Source organism: Syngnathoides biaculeatus, chromosome 13 (genome assembly GCF_019802595.1).
Source record: "Syngnathoides biaculeatus isolate LvHL_M chromosome 13, ASM1980259v1, whole genome shotgun sequence".
Lineage (NCBI taxonomy): Eukaryota > Metazoa > Chordata > Actinopteri > Syngnathiformes > Syngnathidae > Syngnathoides > Syngnathoides biaculeatus.
The window spans coordinates 20,292,988-20,315,748 of NC_084652.1; the positions used below are offsets into that span (position 1 = coordinate 20,292,988).

General features: G+C 39.6%; 1 protein-coding gene across 3 annotated transcripts in view; it reads right to left on the minus strand.

Annotated features, from left to right (window-relative positions):
• The window catches only part of rnf220a (ring finger protein 220a), a 187,725-nt gene that overhangs the window by 27,160 nt on the left and 137,804 nt on the right, over positions 1-22,761 (minus strand). For 2 of the 3 annotated variants that reach the window (XM_061839342.1, XM_061839341.1), the window contains exons 6-7: positions 14,440-14,564; positions 9,550-9,679 (exon numbers count right to left, since the gene is read on the minus strand). In XM_061839342.1, coding sequence (XP_061695326.1) covers positions 9,550-9,679; positions 14,440-14,564 — 255 coding nt within the window. The remainder of the gene's footprint in view (positions 1-9,549; positions 9,680-14,439; positions 14,565-22,761) is intronic. The other variant, XM_061839343.1, reaches the window with a different exon arrangement.

The window sequence follows — 22,761 nt, forward strand, 5'->3', positions numbered from 1 at the left end:
GAGACATCCCACGTTCTCCTCACTATCAAAACTCCTCTTGTTGGGGAGGGGGTGCCACACCGGTGAAAAAAAAGGAGTATAACAGGGACACACCGGAAGTGACATCAAAACAGTGCATCGGAGACATTCGGGACTACACGAGAACACATAACGCGTTTGCTTTGTTTGTGACTTTCTGTAATGCAATAAAAACATTATTTTGTTATTAGCTAGACACTTGTATGGTTGTAATTTTTGTTTCAAGTATGCAAAGTATAAATGCTGTACTGTTGATTAATATTCTGGTACCCAAATGGCAGCCCCAGTCGAAATCTCCAAGTGATGAATGGTAACTTTCCAGTAATATAATACAACAAGTGTTTTATAATTTATACTTAAATTATACATTCATAATACTGTATTAAATTTATAAGGTTTTATAACCAAGTCTTTTTGTCCAAGTATCCAAAGTACAAATACTGTTTACATATTTTAAATGTTCTGGTACCCACATAAACATACATCCCCCACTACTTTGTGGTTTTTCGCTTTTCGTGGGTGGTTCTGGTGAAAAACAAAAGATTACTGTACCTTGTTTTTATTGTTGTGTAGTTAAAAATGTAAGATAAAAACATAACTACATGGAAAAAAAACTATGGTAGCTAGGAAAACACTGTGCAATGTCTTCATCTTTTCGCATACAGAACTATATGCTTTGGGAACTGCGTTGATTTGTGGGATGTGCCAGTCATTTTAGACTACCGTATTTTCTGGACTACAAGCAACTACATTTTTTCAGGGGCTATGAACCCTGCGATATATGTAAAACAGCTAAAATCTTGATTTTTTTTTTTTTTTTTTTGTCGCTAGCGGCTATAAATTTGAATGACAAAAACTTGTTCGAACCCAATGCTTATATGCTTGGCCATTACATATACAATACACTTGGGTTTCAGATGCCTATAATGTGTAGAAAAAGACCACTACCAGAAACGGTAACGTAAATAGAGTTTGCCTGTTATTTTACTGAAAAAAATACAATTCAATAGGTGAAATGTCAGCACAAATCAGAAAAATGATAAAATGATTCTATAGCCAAAGCCACCCAGGAAAAACTCTAAACTCTAATTTGATACAGTTGCCCAAAATAACTCGAGAAAACGGTTAAGCAATTCAAACAGTCAATGAGCTGTTTCGACTCAATACCATTTGACTGTTTCAAAATTATTGTGAAGTGGTAGCTGATTTGCAGCAAACAATAAATTGCTAACTTCAGTCTGACGAGTTTCCAAAAGCTCTTAAAGTAGCTCCTGTTAAAGGAAGACTCTCCCCAAAATTCACATGTACAATAAACCCTCCAATATGAAGTAATATTATTATTACATGTATTTTGGACATTAATTGAAAAAAAAAAATTGAAAATGAATATTTTTTAAATCCAAGCAAAATCTGGACGTGTCCCAGCCCAGAGCGACACTTTCTTTTTTTTTTTTTTTTGGGGGGGGGAGGGGGAACGCCAATCTTTACCCGTGATGCACTTCCTGTATATACGATACCGAATACATTGTCATACGCTTACGCACACTTGTTCTGTACGTCTTCGCGCATTTATTCATCTTTTTTCACCATGGGCCTCAAGAAACTGATGGCCAATGCCTATGACAAGAACGCAACAGTTGTGTTGTCAATCAAAACAAGTAATCGTCGAAAAATATGGAAAAGGATTGCGTGCATGCGGTCTCATACTTCTGCTGCTCGACAGGAACCTGAGGTTGAGGAAATTGTTTTGCTGGGAAAGGCTGAGGAGGATATCGACAAGTTGGTTCACCACAAGGTTCTTTCGACGGAAAAGCTAAAGGCTGGAGGCGATGCAACACACGGCAATGCAGGAGTAGTTTGGAGCGTAGCCTAACAGGCAGAGGATTAGGATATTTACACTTGTCGAGACTGAACTTTCTCAGGTTATGTCTCCACTGGGATAATCTACACTAATAACCTCCTGAAAAAAACACTGTTCAAACACTGGTAAACCCTAGCTTCATTGGTCAACAAGGCATTGCCAATGCTACCACTAAAACTGGGCCAAGTTCAACCTCTTTTGGTGGAGTAAACAGTCCCTGCCTGCAGCCAGTCCCTCCTTGAGCCTGCTAGTTAGCCGTTGCTAGCTAACAGCTCCTCCTTTCTCGAAGGAAGAGCTCTGGCAGGATCTCGAATTAGACACAGGTGCATCCACCGAGGATCGAGGATCTTTTCCACATGTCTCCTTGATTGTGTGCACTAGGACTTTCACTATTGAATCTTTTAAGAATTACATATTCATCCATTTTCCAAGCCACTTATCCTCACATCCTATAGATATTTAGTTGAGTAACCAACTAATAATAGCACCTCTCCCGGCTGAAAAAAAGTATTTTATGAGTGATTGAATTCTATTCTTTAAGTGCATATGTTGGAAATCTAGTGTTTGTTATAAATGGATTGTTGTTAATCTGAGTTGAAGTAAAAAATACTGAAATATTGGACTGACTTGTAATTTAACTACCCCAGACACACACATGACAGAGGTTTTAGTGATCAGTCCTGAGAGCAGGAGAGAGAAACTTTTACAACCTTAAGAATATCATGGTTGGGTCGTTTCGACCTCAGGCTAACATGAAAGTGGTGATTTATGCTTTTATCTCCTGTCATTTGGAATACTGAATGCCCTGCTCTCTGGTGTTCCCAAAAATAAAAGCTCCACATTACAAATACTCAGCCGTTCATGTGCTGACAAAGACCAAATGGAGTGCATTACACCAATGTTAAGATATTGGCTCCCTATGTGTTTCAGGGTGGATTTTTAGGTTCTTTGATCTTAGGCTATCATATCTACCAGATGTGCTTTTATTTTAATCAACCATCACAGGTCGTGAGGTGATCTGGTGACCTTTTAATAATTAAAAAAGAAATAGAAGAAAAAAACGTGGAGAAGCTCCATTCATTTAATATGGAAAAAGCATCTGAACAGCCTCAAAGACGGCTTCGGGAACACAGACCCTGTTTTTAAGGGCAGACACCTGTTTGGTTTAGCTTTTAACTGATTTACTCATTTTTGGCTTTCTCATTCCACTTATTTATTCATTTACCTCTTAAATAATTCAGCACTTTTCATATGCAAAGAATGCAACTCAAAGTGCTTCCAAGCGATAAAGACTGACAAAAAAGCAAAATGAATACAAAACCCCACCACTCCTTTCCCCACAGAAAAATGCACACATGAATACACATTTCCACACATAGCAACTGTTGACTAACAATAAAGAGAGATCATATGACTAATGGCAAGACACTGAGGCTCCAGGCTAGTAAAGACAACATATAGAGGCCCACATAGAGGTGCCACTGCTCACACCCACAGAAGATGCCGCCACAGAAATGATCCCAATCAGGTCTGACATTGTGGAGAGGTCCCCAGGCCATCCGCAGGATCATATCCATGCGGGCAGACTGAACACACCTCCAGGTGCGGAGACACCGCAGTAGAATTTAACAAGACTAAAAAATACCTGAACAGGATACAAAGTAAAAACTAAAGGACACTTAGATTTAGGCTTTATACTTTCTTTCCATACTGAAGGCTAATTCTGAGCAACAAAAAGATACTTACAATTTGTGACTCATGGAGTCAGTGATGATTACATTTCGGAAGAAAAAAAAAAAACAAAACAACTGAGCCAACCCCCGGCAATACAAATACGGTGAGTCAAAACTACAAGGTGAACTGGAGTTATTTTTCGTCCCAAATTTTGTTCGGAGAACCGGTTAGTCATAAAATACAGTTCCGCTCTATTTCAATCACAATGTCTAATTGCAATGACATAAACGTAAGATCCACTTACACAATTGGTGTAAATGTAAATAAATAAAAATCTCAATTAGCAAACATGCAGTTGTACTGGCAGTGTTTGTTCACTGTGGAGTGTGTGACCTATTTGGTATGTCTTTCCAATACTTCTATGTGTTCCTCTAAGCAGTTTTGGCAGGCCAATCTATTCTAGCCGGTTAAGGTCAGACCCATTCTAACTGCCTTTCACTCAAGTTAAGCACTGTCACCCTCACCCAATTTTATCTTACCTCTCATTTTCAATTCCTCGTAACAACCGATCGTAGCTCCTTTTCAAATGATAATCTCATCTTTCTCTGTTGTTTCTGCATTTTTCTTTGATTTAGTTTGCCGTCTTTGACCCATAATCTTCCCATCTCCCTATACAATATAATCCCACTTTTGCACTTACTTTCCTCCTACTGCTCGATAAACTGTTTTTATGAGTCAATGAATCAAACACAGCACCTTGTCTCATGAATATCCACAAACATTCAAGCACAAAAGACCTAGCAGTCCAATGAGTTAAAACAATATATGTCTATATTGAAAAAACAAATTGGGCCAATCCATCGGAATTGCAACATGCTGTTACCATAGCAATTATCAGGACCCACTCTTAAGACAGTTATAGATTGGGTGTCAAAGGTCATCACACAATCTTTATGCCCTTTACACGTTAGATGGAGTTGAGGCACAAAGATGAGACAGTCATTTTTGAAGTGAATTTACAAAGAAGAGATTTTGTCCGGATTCTGAAAGCATTCCTGACCCTTTCAATCGGAAATAATCCCCTTCTTCTCTTCTGTCTCACCAGACGGGCTGACATAAAATTTAAGGATTTGTCTGTCTTAGTTCCTCTTTGCACCACACATCAACGATATTTGTGGGTTGACATCTTTAAAAATTGGAGATAAGCAAGATGAAATTTGATTTCTGTATAGAAGATTTTGAGGGCCCTGACCTCAACCCCATATAAAATCTTTAGGATTAATTGCAACAGATTGTGAATGAAGCCTTCTTGTTTAGTATCAGTACTGTAGATGTCAAAAATGCTCTTCATGGTGCATTACAGACCCAAATCTTGTAGCAGCCAATAGACTTTACACTGGTCTGATCGGGTTGGTCGGTATCGGCTGATAATTAGTACTTGATCGGCAGATCGTTTTTAATGCCACAGTTCGCACTCAATGTTATTGATTGACTAAAGACATTTACTCAATCAATTACCTAATTGATCAATGATGTAATTGATTGACTAAAGACATTTACTCTGTCTCGAATGTGTACAGTACATTTGAAGCCAAAACCTTGTATATTTTTACCCTACTTTTTTTACGTATACTATCAATATCTGACAACCAATAGTTATTTTTAAAATATAAATGTCTGCAGTGTAGGACACAATACACATCTGTGGCAGACGACACATAATGCCTGGATCAGAAAAGAAGACAAGCTTGATCTTTCACAATTGCACTATGTCAGAAAACTGTGCTAAAATATTACATTCCAATCTTAACCCATCCCGTCGTTATTGGGTCAACTCAAACGCAACTGGATACACTTGCTAACATGGTGTTGACGAACATAACAATGGATCACGTCGGGCACATTAGCACAGGGAACATAACATAAGGAAAAACATTCACCTTCATAGGATGCATTCTTACTATATCTGAAACACCATCAAGGGCACAAACGGGTACAAGATCAGATTGACAGCAAATCCCTACATTTTAGGGTTTATGACTGATTAAGGTGTGCAAATGCCAGAATGAAGTCAACGGGAGAATTTGCAGAACCAAAACAGCGGGCAGCTGGTCACCTTTTCCCTCGAACAGAAACCGGAGAATATGGCACATAGTGAATACAGGGTTCCCTTGCCATTTCACACTTTGCGGCTTCCGCGCTATCAAAAAATAAACATGAAAAAATACAGACGGATCAGCAAACTGCAGAAAGAAGCATTGATATAGGGTGCATGATTGGTTCCCGTGGCGACACTGACCAATGAGCCCACGCGTGGCTTTATCGCATGAGTTGATTGGCTGCGCATTATTGGACCCTCACCCAACAACTTCCCTTATCCCACACATGTCCTTGTTTTGCAGATTGTCTCGCCCACGCTATAGACCGTCTTACATACGTACTGTATCTTAGTGTCATGTTTGCAATAACTTTTTTCGTTTAAGTGAAAACATTTTTTAATTACGTAGTTACACTGCCATTTAAGTGTGCCCCTGCGAAAGCTTCCTCCATAGCAACCAAGAGGTGGTAATGGCGGGAGCAAGGTTTTAACATGGACGAAACAGGCCTTTTTTGGAAGAGGAGGCCTTCAGATTTCTTCTTCAAGGACCGTGTTTACGATCATAATGTGTGGCAATACTGCAGGTGAGTTACCTTAAAGCCTCTACAAGCCTCCTCCACCACCAACACAAACCTCTTTGCCTCTCTCAAAAAGCGTGTGTGTGTGTGTGTGTGATGGGACTGCGCAGGTGTGTGAAGCAGTGAGGGTGAGAAAGGATGAAAACGCAGCGCGAGCAGTTGCTAGTGTGCAGTGAATGTTTAGCGATGGCAACCAGGGAGGGGTAGTGTTTAAGAGAGGACATCTTGATACTGAGTGTTTAAAGAAGCCAATAAAGCCTTCAGAGCAGCAAACCATACGATTCATACCATTAGTGTTCCCACTGCCAAGGCGTCTCCCTGCATATCCTGACAATGGTCAGGTGACCATTGCGAAAGGTTAACAAAGGTTTTATCGCCTAAAGAATTGAGTAAATATGTGTACTGTTTTAATTTTAGTCTCGAATATGTAAAGTATAAATACTGCTTACATATTTTAATCATTCTGGAACCCAAATACACAAAAATTCCTGGGGTGTGAGAGGGTGTGTGTGTGTGTGTGTGTGTGTGTGTGGGTGTGTGTGTGTGTGTGTGTGTGTGTGTGTGTGTGGGTGTGTGTGTGTGTGTGTCGGTGGGTGGGTGTGGGTATTCCCTACTTCACGGTTATTTACATTTCACGGGGTTTCTGGTCCCCATTAACTGTCAAAAACAAGTGATTACTATATTCTTCATAGCAAACTATAAAAGGTAGAATAAAATGTACTTCCTTTTTCAGAAACAAGACAGTTAGAAAGCAGATCTGTTGGTGCAAGGAGTGTCGCTTCAATATGGCTAAGCCCTTGGGGAGACACAAAGTCTTCAACTACAGAGAGATAAATCATAAACTGAGCTTGTTCGATTTCCTCCTGCCTGCCTCTCTCTCACTTTGAAAGGACAGAATGGCTGGTCAAAGGAACAGGCCCGCTCTTCATCTTGCCAGCTGAGGATTCTCCATGCAGCATCTCAATCCATGTACCCAGACGTTTTCCTCGAGAGAGTTATAGATTCTGTGCAGTCTCTTGGAACCACTGCATTGCTTTCATGACCAAATCCACCTTCTAAGCTTTTTCCCGTAAGTGTGTGTGTGTGTATGAGGGTGGGGGGGGGGGGGTGCTTTTCAAGTCCTCCCCAGGCCACATCAGTTATCTGTGCCACATCACAGGGTGCCCTATTAGAGTGCTGCAGAAGGGTCCACCAGCTACTCGTTTACCAACGCTCAAGAGAGAGACAGATGGAGGAGGGAGCATGAAGAAGATAGATGGCTGGGGGAGCCACCTCCAAACCCTTATGCTGCTCTTTAGTGCGGTTTAGCTGAGATTCATCATTGATCAGTCTTGTCTGCCTCCCATGGGTAGGAGACAGGTGAGGACTGGTTTGAGTGTGCTAAGAATGAATTTGAACAAGGAGAAAAGGGAGCAGGCAGGAGAAGTAACATGAAAGTGGGAACAGGGCCATGGGGTTGTGTACATAGCACTACCTTTAGTTTTAGAATCCAAACTGCAGTCGGAAGCATGGATCTGCACACTTACTGACAAGTTTGATTGATGCCTTGGTGGTGTTATAATCAATGACTGATAATATTATCCATTAATGTGCTATTTTTTACCATTTGTTGCTTTGGCTGAATGTTTTTTGCTAAAACACACACACACACACACACACACCACACACACACACACACACAACACACACACACACACACACACACGTCACTGACCATCCGTTTTTTCTAACACTTTCGCCATCGTAAAACTATGAACACACCGTCGCTCAGTTCGCGCTATCATTTGGCTAACTAACTAGTTACACTGCGATTTCTGAGAACCGAGAACACATGTACATGGTAATGGTGAAACTCGATTTACTATGACCACGATTGGATCGTTATACTGTATAACTGCGTTGTCCAATCTGCCGCAAACGAGTTTTGTTTATGCCACAAAATGAAAATATTTACACTACCGAGCAAGTTAGAACGGTATATGATAGTCGTGCTTGTGCTAGCCGAACGGCGGACAATTCTCATCCCTGTATATTTTCTGCAATACACTAATACAGGGTAGATGTATGCTACCATAAAAGTGGGGCTCACGAGACAGTGAGGAACAATCCCAATTATACATACTACCAGTCTGCTTTGTGGGACTTCTAAGGATTTAAATAGCGTTCAAAGAGCATGTTTTGTGTCAATTACTTCTTCATTAATTGTTTTATCATTTGCTAGTTATACTATTCTGTTTGATGTGGTGTGATAATTGGGTGTGAGCAAAATGTTGACTAATGACCTGCTTACACTGTCAGTGAGTCGGAGAACTTAATGTAAACTTCTTCTGCTTACAAATGTAAAACTGCAATTGTTCCTCACTGCCTTGTGAGCATCATCATATCTTAGCTTTCATGCATGCGGAAACACATGCTAGCATGCATGGTAAAGATATGATGTGCTTGTGTTAGGTTGTACTTCATTGGAGAAGTCACACAACAATGCTTACAGATTTTGGAACTTGGTGAACCGTGAATGGGGAAGGACATATTGTATTCTTCTTATTAATAAATACAAAAAATATTAAGTTTCGTGCCACAGTCAAAAAAGGAGGAGCTTCCCACACATGTGTATAGTTTGAATTGGCTAATATGTTAAAGGTCCCATATTTTACCAAACTCATTTTTTCTCGTATTTGGGATGTTATACTGGTGCCTCAGTAAGTGTAAAAATATGAATTCCATTCGCCCACGCATTGAGTTAAATTTTTATTTCTGCACAAAGGCCTGTCATCGGGTCATTTGATTTTCTCAACATTACCTAGATCACCAGCAAATATCTCCGCCTACATCTAGGCTAATGAGAAAGTGCTGTCCATATAAGAAAACGTGTGCTCTCAAGTTGTGAGGGTACTGTCGTACACACAAAGGCAACCAATCAGAGGAACGGGGGTGCAGTCTTAGCCAGATATGGAAAAAGTGGATACAAACTGGGTAAAAAAACAAAAAAAAAAACATGTACAGTGTGGCTTTCAGAGGGGCTTTATCTGGACACTCATAAGACAATTGAAAATGACACGAACAGTCAATTTTAAAGACTTGTCTATGGAGGTATAAATAGAAAAATTATGTGACTTTAAAGTGAATGGAAGGTCCCAAAGCAGCTTTTTGCCAATATTATACAGTTTTTTTATGCAGAATTCAAATCTGAAATCCATTATGAAGGAACCATTTTGATTTTTCGATTATCGGCAAAAAAATTATTCTTCTTCCTTGCTCATTTTAATAATGTACAGCTTTGTTTGTAGAAAAGCCCAGACAGTGTGTGTGTAAGTGCATACCTCTGAACCCACCCTCCAGTAGTGCAGTTGCTCTGATCCTTTTCTGTCCTGCCCATTCATACTCCTCAAAGCCACGCCCACTGTCACCGTCCAAATCTGCAGAGTCGTCATCACCTAGCACACCCTCACGCTGACAAATAAAAAGCCCTACGTTAATGAGATGTTAAAAGCACGAATGTTTGTCACACTTCAATTTTTTTTTCATGTTTAATGTTTGGTTTGCAACCATAAACTAAGTGCTGCCAGAATTTCAACATTTAAAACACTAAAGTGTAAAAGGGCGAGAAAAAGTAAAATTTTAAAAGTACAATTTTCAATTTTCTTGGGTCATTTTTCTTAAAGGTCCCATGCCATCAAAACTTTTTTTTTCTACTGTTGTATGCATAACATGGCAAAATCAGACAAGACTTGAGATGGTTTATATGTGTTTCGTTGAATGAATGAAAAAAGACAATTAATGCCACAAGGCTTGCAAAGTTAGTCAATTTGAAACTGCAGTCATTGTGACATCCATCCATTTTCCGTACCGCTTATCCTCATTAGGGTCGCGGGTGAGCTGGAGCCTATCCAAACTGACTCTGGGCGAGAGGCGGGATACACCCTGAACTGGTTGACAGCCAATCAATCGCAGGGCACATACAGCAGCTGAAATAAAAATTTAACACGTCACCATTTTTCTCACTAAATATATTTCCAAAGGTGCAATTGAAATGAAAATCACATGAGATGTTTGGAACAACCCAAGTAATACATATATACAGAGACAGTAGAACAATGTTATGTGTATAATGTATAATGTTATGTGTGAAATGACATAAGGAAACGGTATTGAACAAGGCAACTAGTACTTATTTAATACTTTGTACAAAAGCCTTTGTTTGCAATGATAGTTTCAAGACGCCTCGTGCATGGAAAAACTAGTTGCGTGCATTGCTCTGTTGTGATTTTGGCCCATTCCTCCATGGAAGCAGTCTTTTGTACATTCTTGTCTTCAATAGTTTTCCCTGTGTCATTTCACATTAATACACACAACTTAATTTCTGATCTTATTTGTTCTTTTTTCTTTGCATATATGGACTAATCGGGCCTTACAAAAATAAGGTGAAGATCTTGTCAATTGCACCTTTGAAAATATATTTAGAGAAGAATGGTGATGCGTTAAATACTTTGCAACAGTAAAGTTTGGAGGTGGGAACATGATGGTGTGGGGTGTTTTTCATAAAATGGTACTGATAAACTCAGAAGGATGAATCAGAAAATGTACTGAGATATTCTTGACAAAAATCTGTTATTTTCGAGGATGATGAAAATGAAACAAGGGTGGACATTTCAGTAGGATAATGATACAAAATATACTGTCAAGGAAACTCTCTACTGGGTAAAAAGAAAAAAAAAAACAAAGCTCCTACAATGGCCGAGTAAATCATCTGACTTAAATCCAATTGAAAATCTAATGAAAGAAATTAAACTCACGCTCAAAATCACACCAGAGCAATGCATACGACTCGTGTCTCCATACAAAAGGAGTCCTGAAGCTGTCATTGCAAACAAAGACTTTTGTACATATATTAAATAAACACCAGTTGGCGTGTTTAATAATTGTTCTCAGTGTCATTATTGCATAGAACTTAATTTCTAATCTTATTTGTTCTACTGTCTTTGTATGTGTGGATTAGTTGGGTTGTTCCGAAGACCTGACAAACTTTTCAGGTCAATCACACCTTTGGAAGTATGGCAAAATGGTGACGTGTTAAATAAATTTTTTCAGCAGCGGATGTTTTTCATCATAGGTATACCTCACCTAATGGAAAAAAAAAAAGAAATCCAAAAATCTTGTTTTTTTAGAATTTATGAGCAAATTATGGTGGAGAAGTATTTGATCACCTACAAACAAGCAAGGTTTGTGGCTCTCACACACCTGTAACTTCTTTAAGAGGCTCCTCTGGCCTCATTACCCATATTAATGGCACCAGTTTGAATTTATCAAAATAAATGACATGTCAACAATCTCAAACAGTCACACTCCAAATTCCTGTATGGGAAAGATAAAGAGCTGTCAAAGGACAATAGGAACAAACTCCGCTCTAGGCTGGGAAGACCGTATCTGCGATAAGTAAGCAGCGGCTTCATAAGAAGCATCTCAAGGTTGTGAAGTGGCTGAGCCAGTCTCCAGATCTCGGCTCCATAGAAAATCTTTGTAGGGAATTAAAAGTGTGTTACCAAATGGCAGTCACGAAACAGCGCTGCTCTCAAGGAGATCTGCTTGGAGGAATGGGAGAAAATGTGAGAAAATCTTGAGAAGACTTACAGAAAACATTAAACCTCTGATATTCCCAACCAAGGGTATATAACAAAGTATTGAGATGAGATTGTGTGAAAGCTCAAATAAGAAAAAAAAAAAAAGTGTGATTTTTAAAAAAATATTTTTCTCATTTTGTTTCATAGGTGAAGGACACCTATGATGAAATTTACACGCCTCCCATCTTTTTAAGTGGGAGAACTTGCATAATAGCTAAATACTTTTTTTACTTCACTGTATGACATAATTGGTGTTTGCTTAAAATGTTTTTAAGTTGCTAGATAGTGATATGGGTGGGTGAGTAGCACAGATATGTCATGATCCTGCCGCTCCAGCACGAGGTGTGCGGGTGTCCGCGCAGGTGCGCTGATTGGGGCGCACACCTGCGTCTCATGCGGACTGATTAGTCTGTGTATTTATACCACCCCGATGACGATTGGTCCCCGCCAGTTCGTTGAGCTTCATGTCCCGTTCCAGCACTCTGATCGACAACCCGTGTGTACCGACCTTTGCCTGTTCTCCGACCAACCTTGTAAGCCTGACTCCTTTGATACTTCTGCCTGCGTTGATTGTTCTCCCGTGTACCGACTCCTGCCTGCCCGCTCACCTACTCTCTTCGCCCGACGTCCCAACTACCGCTGCTGCACCGGACTGCCTGCTCGATCCCCTACCTGTAATGTTTAATGGATTTATAATTTTTTCCTTAAGTTACTTTATGGTTAGTCTCCTCCCTGTCTCTCCTGTAATAGTATAAGACCCTTTTGGCTCATCATTCATCCGTTTTCTTAAATGAAATAAAATGGAAAATAATTTATATACTATAAATATATATACATTACAATAGTGAGATGACACATTGTGTGACTGGTTTGAGCATCTGCACCAGAGTTCTAATCCGGCCCCGCCTGTGTGGAGTTTGCTTTTTCTTCTCATGCCCACGTGAATTTCCTCCAGGCAGTCCGGTTTCCTCATACATCCCCCAAAACATGCTTTGTAGGTTAATTGAAGAACTTAAATTGCCCATCGGTGTGAATGTGAGTGTAAATAATTGTTTCTACGTGCCCTGTGATTGGCCGGCAACCAGTTCAGGGTGCGCCGTACCTCCTGCCCAAAGAAAGCTGGGATAGGCTCCAGCACTTCCGAAATCCTTGTGAGAAGGCGCTCAGAAAACGGAGAGATGGATTACAATAATGATTTGTTCAAGACATTTTTTGCAAACCACTGTTTTGCAGTTGTAAATTAATCTAGTAAGTAAGTTTCTTTTAGCTTGTCTCATTAGGGGTCGCCACAGCGTGACCTGATGAACGCTATTTGTTTGTCACAGTTTTTGCACCGGATGCCCTTCTGGACGCAATCCCTCTCAGGGAGTGGAGGCCCCAATGGGATACGAACTTACAACCCTTGGTATATCAAACCAATGCTCTAACTACTGACCTATGGGGCTCCAACTAGTTGTAAGCCAATCTATTTTTTAAAAAAATGAAAGTTTTGTTTTTTAAGGAAAAAAATGACGAGAATATATAATCATTTATAATGCAACTATGGGTGAAATAACTTAGCCTGCGGTCAATGTTGCCAAAATGTGCACTAGTGGTGCAAATAATGAGCCTAACTCGAAAATATCCCCGTCTTATTTTTACACACACATCGCCTTTCAGCTCATGTTCCCTATTAATGGGCCGACAAGGATTTACCATACCTGTCAACTCGTACATTTTAGCCGTAGTTCATATGGATTGGTGAATCTTGCGTATCCGGCCGTATATCACAAATCATACGGATTCTGAAAATTTGGATGGATGCTGTGGTTTCGAGCCGAAGGGTTTAGAGTTGGTGAAGAAATTTACACATGAATATCACATTATAAATAATACTTTCAAAAAATTGATGGCATGGGACACTTTTAACTGAACACAAAGGAATGGTCGTACTGCCAATTATGGGTACAACCATCTGTTCATTCAATGACTGTAAACTGTGACTTGAATTTCCTGCGTGCTGTAAAAGAATGTTTAGCAAAGACCAGGTAAAGACAATGGGGGAAAAAAACAGCAGTCACATTCATAAGGAAGAGATACTGAATTTTGTTGATTTGAAGGTCAGGACAAGAGTTATTCACATATGATTCATATGTATTGCTCACAGTACAGTGTTAAGAGGTGCACTGTGTGGAAATGTGTTTTTCTCTAAAATTAAATTAATTATTGAGAGGTTAGCCATAGAGTGGTGAACAATCCATTAGCAAAAAGGTCTACAGGTTTGAATGGTTTGTTATAAAAGAGCAGGATGCCAATGGTTAAGATGCAAAAACATGATCAGGAACACAGAACAGAGAGAGAAATACAAATTCAATCTCAGAGAGTACTGAATTCCCCTGAACCACAAGAGACTTATCCCCATATGATGTGTATGAAAGTTGACCAATTCGGAATTAGGTCGATGAGTACAGAAACATCAAAGAGCTACTTGATCGATGCTTGCATTAATGTAGAGAAGTGAGGAAGTGAAGGACAGCTTCGACAAGAAGTCACGGAGGTGAGAGGCTGTCCAACTGGTAGTTAGGGAGGGCTTGTGGGCCTAGATTTTACTACCTGGATGAGGCATTGTTCCACATGTCTACTCATCTCCTCCTCGCTCCCAGCCAATGGGGCACTGCACAGCGGACATACCTGGCCCCCATCCTCAGGCTTCCTCCTCTTCATCTTCCCTATACGGGCTAGATCAAAGGAAAAGAAAAGAGATGGGCAATAAAATCAGTGTTGTTCAACACGCAAAGCCAACACTCCTGGAGACACAGGCACTGGCAGAAAGATTTAACAACTATCGTGTACATGCTCCTCTTTTTATTTCTTCCCAAATTAAATTTTCCCCTTTGGTGTGAAATGACATCAATAGGACAAGACAAAATTTTCTACCCCTCCCACAGTTAATTAGAAATTTAACAGAGCAGAACAGCCGTCATTGTGCCCAACGACGTTTTTCCATAACTGGAAATGGCATACAGGGAGAATTTTTAGCGAGCTGTTGGGAAAAAGAGGCCAAAAGAGACCACAGCAAGGGCGATCGGTGTCAGGGAGGGGCTGAGATGGTGAAAGGCAATATGCCATTACTGCAGGGGAGAAAATGTGAGGATGGGAGGGAACAAAACGTGATGCTAATTGCAGGGAGCGTTGTTAAATAGGGAAGGGAATGGGCTGCTAATTACGTTCAGGATCTGTGTCCTCCCTCCTAGCTATTAGGCCCAACATGAGAGTGATTCCGTGTTCCAGATGACAACACACAGAAGGAAATGGAAGGTGATACTTAATCTTTGTGCAATTGTCAGGGGCTTTAAAATATAATTATTTAAAAAAAATCTAAATTCCTGAGAGCACACTCGAAATCAGTCAAGTACACTGGTACCTCTACTTACGAACGTCTCTAGTTGTGAAAAATTTAGGTAACAAAACGCCTCCTCGGAAAAATATTGTCTCTAGTTACAAAGGAAATTCAGGATACAAAAGGAAAAAATAGACTCTGGATTCCCCAAATTCCACTGAACGTAAACATCTTGTATCTTGGTTGGTGTGGTGCGATAGAGCTGCTCTCCCATTGCCTATCACCGTAGGATCTTCCTAGCATCCTATTGGCTAAGAGGGATGTCAATCTGTATCCATGATGCACACCCTGTATCTTGGTTTGTGTGGCGCAATAGAGCCGCTCTCCCATTGGCTATCGCCTTAGCATCTTTCTGGCGGCATTCCATTGGTGAGGAGGGACGTCAGTCTTTACCCATGATGCTTTTTGATTCCCTTGGACACTTAACTGTCACCAAATCACGCTAGTGGTATCAAAAGATAACGCACATTGAAAAAGTACACACAAGTTTATTCATCTTTCTTCACCATGGGCCCTAAGAAACTTTAGCGGAATTAACTTGTGTGCATGCATACATTCGTACGTATGATTTCTCTGAGCTATCAAGGCTTGCCTCCTCCTTCGTTCCCCACGATGCCTATTGCTTGTCACTCACCCTTCTCTTTGCATAGCCGCTCAAAGCCAAACGTAAATGAACATTATTTTTTTAAATTATTCTTTAAATTATCTACTTTAAATGCTTATTTTTGGCGTGGCGGCTTTGAACAGATTATGCTATTTACATGGAAAATGCACTTCTACTTAACGCAATGTTAAATTCATGTTACAAAACTACTTCCGGAATGAATTAATATCGTAAGTGGAGGTACCACAGAATTTAAAACCTACTTCTTGGCATAAGAGACAGATGCACCCTGGTAAAGAGCTGAACTGCATCAGACACGAGCCAAACCCAATGAGAGCCAACACAAAATCAATCAAAACAAAAAATTGTAAAAATCCCCACTTTCATGTAGATGATAGTGATGGCCCAATAACCATTTTCAGCCCAACAACTCAGGGGTCGCACAAATGGACTTACAACCCAAAAAGATCAGCATTAAAAAAAGCTTCGGTGTTGAACCCAATTCTCGTTGTTCGAACACCCGACTAAAGATGAACCCATGCTTAACACGAAGCAAAGCAATGCTGAACGCACACAGGGTGGTGCAGAGACAAGCCACTGCCCACTTCTTGTCAAGCAGGGAATCATAGTGCAAGCACGTACAGTCGCAACTACGTCTCAAGAGTTTATAGTACATCTTTTAGACACCTCAATATCTAAATGTTTAATAATGAGCCCATGAAGCCACACAGTTAGTGGATACATGTAATACTGTCCTACCATTTTTTTTTTTTTGAGCAAGGTTGTGAGTCAGCAAATATGCTTTTATAAAACAAATTACAGACTTAAAACAAAAGGAGCTCGAGGACAGGTTTAACTTACCCTGTCTGGAATATTGTGTTTATTTTAATAATGTCTGTTTTATGTAATGTCCTATGCCATCATATTAAAGGGTTGATATTTTTCTTTGAAGAGCAGTTTTGCAAATAATTTCTTCACTTGGAGAACAACTTTCTAATTCTGAGAAGTAAAATATTACAGATACATCGTAGTAACACAAACAACGGCTTTATTAAATAATAAAAATACAAAAATATAATATAAAAATGGATCGATGAGTGGAATGTACAGTAGCTACTAGTTAAAATGTTCGTACTCAAGTATCCTACTGAAAATTGTCTATTTATACTTGGTTGGTATGAAATACATTCAGGACTTTCACTCAATAATCTATGCCTAATTGGTTTTCATTTTTATAAAACCAACAGTTTTTGTCCCTGAAATTTACATTATTTGGATGATAAGGCAGTATTATATTGCCTGAGCAGCTTTTCTGCATCTTAGCTGGCATTTTGTGACACAAAATGATGAGTTCCAAAAAATTGAATACTATGAAGAAGAAATTAATTTCTGTAAAAAATAAAAAAAAGGAAAAATGACCATCAAAATATTGTACTTTCAAAATTATATGTTAATCTTAAATACCTGGTTGGGAATCCCTTTACTTTAATCACTGCCTCAAAGTATGGAAGCCCAGATTTCTTCTTTGTTTGTGGGTCTGGTGTCTTGATAATACCCCACCTATTCTCAATGGGATTTAGATCCGGCGAGTTGGCTGGCCAGTCAAGTACTGTGATGGCATCGGCATCAAAACAGGTTTTGGTGCTTCTGGTGGTATGGGTAGGGACCAGGTCCTGCTGGAAGATGAATTCTGCATCTCCATACAGATCCTCACCAGTAGGAATAAAATAAAAGTACACCAAAATATTCTGGTGGACTGTTGCAGTTGGCCTTGGATTTAAGAAAGCAGAGTTTAACAACACCTGCAGTTGACATTACACCTCAAATCCTGACTGGCTTTGGATATTTCAAACTGGACCTCAAAACCTTCCTCCAAACTACCCTTGGACCTTGATTCTGGAATGGAAGGCACACTTTACTTTCATGCCCTGCGACTGACTGGACGCCAGTTCCACGTGTAGTCCGCCTTTCACCCAAAGTTAGCTGGGATAGACTCCAGCACCCCATCACTCTCAGCCGGATTAGCAGTGTTCAAAATGGATGGATGGATATATGGACTATTTCTACAAGAAAGGAGGACCTTGGACCACTGGAAAACAGTCCAGTCCTTCTTCTCCTCGGCCCAAGTGAGAGATGTCTTACATTGCTTCAGGTCTGTAGTCTTCCCCATATTGAACCCAACTGAGACAACTCAAGCAAAGTGGAGGAATTTATTTTTGTTTTCCAGTAGAAACCTCTGCCAGTGCTTAAGGGTTTAGTAGGACCACCCATAAAAATATTTTTGTTTCTGGTAACAAGAGTAAAAAAAGATTGTTAGGTAGGTCAGATTTTTTTTTATTTTATTTTTCTTTGCAACGGTCCATTCCATGATATTCTGCAAATATTTTGGCCTATATACTAACAATAAATATATTCAGTGTTGATGTAGCTTACGTTTTAGCTATAAATTATATAAACATTTATTTATTCGTATTTTCAACTTCCCAATAATGATTTAAAATCACTGTCCATACCTGGATAACATACAGTGAAGAAAATAAGTATTTGAACACCATGCTATATTGCAAGTTCTCCCACTTAGAAATCATGGAGGGGTCTGAAATTTTCATCGTAGGTGCATGTCCACTGCAAAAGAGATAATCTAAAAAGAAAAATCCAGAAATCACAATATATAACTGGAGGAAGACCAATGATGAGTTCCATCCCAAGAACACCATCCCTACTGTGAACCATGGGGGTGGGAACATCATGCTTTGGGGGTGTTTTTCTGCACAAGACGACTGCACTGTTTTAAGGAGAGGATGACTGCGGTCATGTATTGTGAGATTTTGGGGAACAACCGCTTTCCCTCACTCAGAGAAGGTGGGTCGTGGCTGGGTTTTTCAACATGACAATGACCCGAAGCAAACAGTCAGGAAAACCAAGGAGTGGCTCTGTGAGAAGCATATCAAGGTTTGGCGTGGCCTAGCTAGTCTTCAGACCTAAACCCAAATGAAAATCTTTGGAGGGAGCTGAAACTCTGGGTTTCTCAGCGACAGCCCAGAAACCTGTCTGATTTAGAGAAAATCTGTGTGGAGGAGTGGGCTGCAGTGTGAGCAAACCTGCTGAACAACTACAGGAAACGTTTGACCTTTGTTATTGCAAACAAAGGCTACTGTACCAAATATCAACATTGGTTTTCTCAGGTGTTAAAATACTTATTTGCAGCTGTATCATACAAATAAATTGTTAAAAAAAAATCATACATTGTGATTTATGGATTTTTTTTTAGATTACAGTGAAGAAAATAAGTATTTGAAAACCGTGCTATATTGCAAGTTCACCCACTTAGAAATCATGGAAGGGTCTGAAATTTTCATCATAGATGCATGTCCACCGTGAGAGAGATAATCTGAAGAAAAATCCAGAAATAACAATGTGTGATTTTTTTTTTTAATGAGTTATTTGTGTGACACAGCTGCAAATAAGTATTTGAACACCTCTGAAAACCAATGTTAATATTGGGTACAGTAGCCTATGTTTGCAATAACAGAGGTCAAATGTTTCCTGTAGTTGTTTACTACGTTGGCACACTCTGCAGGAGGGATTTTGGTCCACTCCACCACACAGATCTACCTAAAAAGAAAAATCCAGTGAACAACTGCAGGAAACGTTTGACCTCTGTAAATCCACAGAAAAGCTACTGTACCAAATATTAACATTGGTTTTCTCAGGTGTTCAAATACTTATTTGAAACTGTATCACACAAATTGTTAAAAAAACGTACATTGTGATTTCCGGATTTTTCTTTTTAGATTCTCTCTCTCACAGTGGTCATGCACCTATGATGAAAATTTTAGACCCCTCCATTATATTTAAGTGGGAGAACTTGCAATGTACCAGGATGTTCAAATACTTACTTTCTTCACTGTACGTACAGTGCCCTCCATAATTATTGGCACCCCCGGTTAAGATGCGTTAAAAGCCTTAAAATAAATGGTGTTTATTGCAGAAGAATACTGTCACACTGAAAATTTTAGGAAAATGTAACCTTCAACTCAAATGAATTGTAAAAAAAAAAAAAAAAAAAAAATCCCTGACTAAAAATAATTTTTCATTAAATCACCTGTTCCACAATTATTGGCACCTTTAACAATTCCCAGGAAATCAATATAATTGAAGCATTTCTGTCATTTCTACAGTAGTTTACAACATTTACTAGAATATGTAGGAACATTTAATTAGTAATTCATCACTTTCTGTTTCCCTGGGGTATATAAATATGACATGACACAGAGCCCATTTCTCTTATCCACTCTTAAACATGGGAAAGACAAAGGAACACAGCATACAAGTGAGGCAGATGTGCGTCGACCTTCACAGGTCAGGCAGAGACTACAAGAAGATTGCCACTCAACTGCAGCTGCCCATATCCACTGTGAGAGGAATAATTAAGAAGTTCAAAACAACTGGAACAGAGATAAACAAGCCTGGACGAGGACCCATGTTTATTTTGCCACCACGCAGTGAGGAGGATGGTAAGAGAAATCAAAAGATCTCCAAAGCTCACTGTTACAGAATTACAACAAATGGTAGCAACCTGGGGTCACAAAGTCTCCAAATCAACCATCAGGCGCTGTCTACACGCCAACAAGCTTATTTGGGAGGCATGCACCGAGAAAACGTTTCTTCACTCAAATCATAAATGCAATCGTCTGGAGTTCGCCAAGCGGTATTGGGGCTTCAACTGGGACCATGTGCTTTGGTCAGATGAGACCAAGATTGAGCTTTTTGGCAACAAACACTAAGTGGGTCTGGCGTGCCACGAAAGATGCACATGCTGAAAAGCACCTCATACCCACTGTGAAGCATGGGGGTGAGTCAGTGATGCTGTGGGGCTGTTTCTCTTCCAAAGGCCCTGGGAAACTTGTTAGGGTGCATGGCATCATGAATGCTTTGAAATACCAGGACATTTTAAATCACAATCTGTTGCCCTCTGCCCAAAAGCTGAAGATGGGTCGTCATTGGGTCTTTCAGTAAGACAATGACCCTAAACATATGGCCAAATCTACACAGAAATGGTTCACTAGACACAAAATCAAGCTCCTCCCATGACCATCTGGGTCCCTAGACCTCAACCTCATTGAAAACCTGTGGGGTGAGCTGAAGAGGAGAAGACCCAGGTCTCTGTATGATTTAGAGAGATTCTGCAAAAAGGAATGGCTGAAGATCCCTCTTTCTGTCTTTTCCCATCTTGTGAAATATTATAGGAGAAGATTAGGTGCTGTTTTGTTGGCAAAATGGGGTTGTACAAAGTAGTAACACCAGGGGTGCTAATAATTGTGACACATTATTTAATGTCAAATAATTATTTCTTTGAAGGTTGGATTTTTCTCTATTTTTCCATTAAGGTCCCATATTATTTAGAAGAAAAAAAATATTAGAAGCTAAAAAACACATCTTAACCATGGGTGCCAATAACTACGGAGGGCACTGTAGGTTCTTCTTTGGATACTGAACTTGGGAATGAGGTGCTGGGAATGACTTTGTCAAAAAGGCAGTGGTTTCCCAGATCATTTGTTTTTGTTTTTTTTTTTAACGGGAAGGAAAGGTCGTGACTTTTCCTTGGCAGCTGCCACCATAGTGACAAATGCATCCATTTTGGGCCATTCAGCAGTGGCATTTTTCCTCAAATGAAAAACAACTACCCTAAGATCCGGATCGAACTGTAATAATGTCTCAAAATCATGAGAAGATTCAAATTGGATGCCACTATGCATTTGCCCCAATCGCAGTGCTTTTATCTCAGACAGCATGTCATCTCCAAATTCTTCCAGGGCAATTTGTTTGAATGCATCCTGGAGTGTTAAATAAGGTCTCACCTTTTTCATCTTATTACTCACAATGTATTAGCCGTTTATTATAAGGGAGGAAGCAAACAGCAAGCCCTCCGCCATGATAGCGTGACGCAGATGGCGAAAAAATTAGCTCCTGATTGGTTAATATTTGAGACAGGACCTGGGTTACTGTTAGGAATGGTAGTGCCCACCCCCTACTCAATGGGTTGTTCCAGAGGTGTATGCGGTTATGTGCGGAGCGGTGTCTGAATACAAGCACTACTGAACATTCAAAGCTGTTTCGCGTCGTTTTTGTTGACACACACAGTTACTTCCCTTGTCCAGAATTAGGTCCCCTTTGCGTTAAAAAAAAAAAAAAAAAAAAAAAACCCGCCAACTTCGGCAATTTTATTTGCTTTTGAATACTTGCATTTGTTTGGGTTACCGGAAACCTAAATATTTTTATGGATGGCCCAGATGATTAGTGTCTGACACTCAGTTTAAACAATTATGGCCTGCAAAATTTGGCCTGATTTCTTCACAGTATTCTAATTTATTGAATTCCTCATTTCATGGGTTTTATGAGGTGAGTCCAATTTATATAAACATAAATAAATACTTGAAACTGTTTAAACTCTGGGCCCTGAATTTAAAGATAAGTTTAACTTTTTGAATGGAATTATGGAAAAGAAACGTTTTCATATTCATTTTTTTTTTTTTTTGTGGAAAAGTTCTGTAGTGTGTTCAGACAGATTTTGTTGCAAAAATCCCTAACAAAATCTGGCACTCGAAGGAAAAAGAACTTTTGTTAAAACACAGCTGATAGTCGGCAGAAATTGCATGCTCTCAATAACTTTAAGAAGGCAGAAATAAACTGTTCTGTTCACATTCTCCCAAATTATCAACTTGTTCCTAAGCCTTCACATGTCAGTACTCATAAATATCAGAAACGCTCGGTGGGGCAAACATTGTTGGTTAACTAACAGTAGCTAACAGACTCACGGTAATCTCACCGATTTAGAAAATGTTAATATCACATTGTCTCGGGTTCAACAATGAGGCATCTGCGACAGAGCGAAAGCTCTGTCACAATGAACAAGTACTCGCCTTGCATT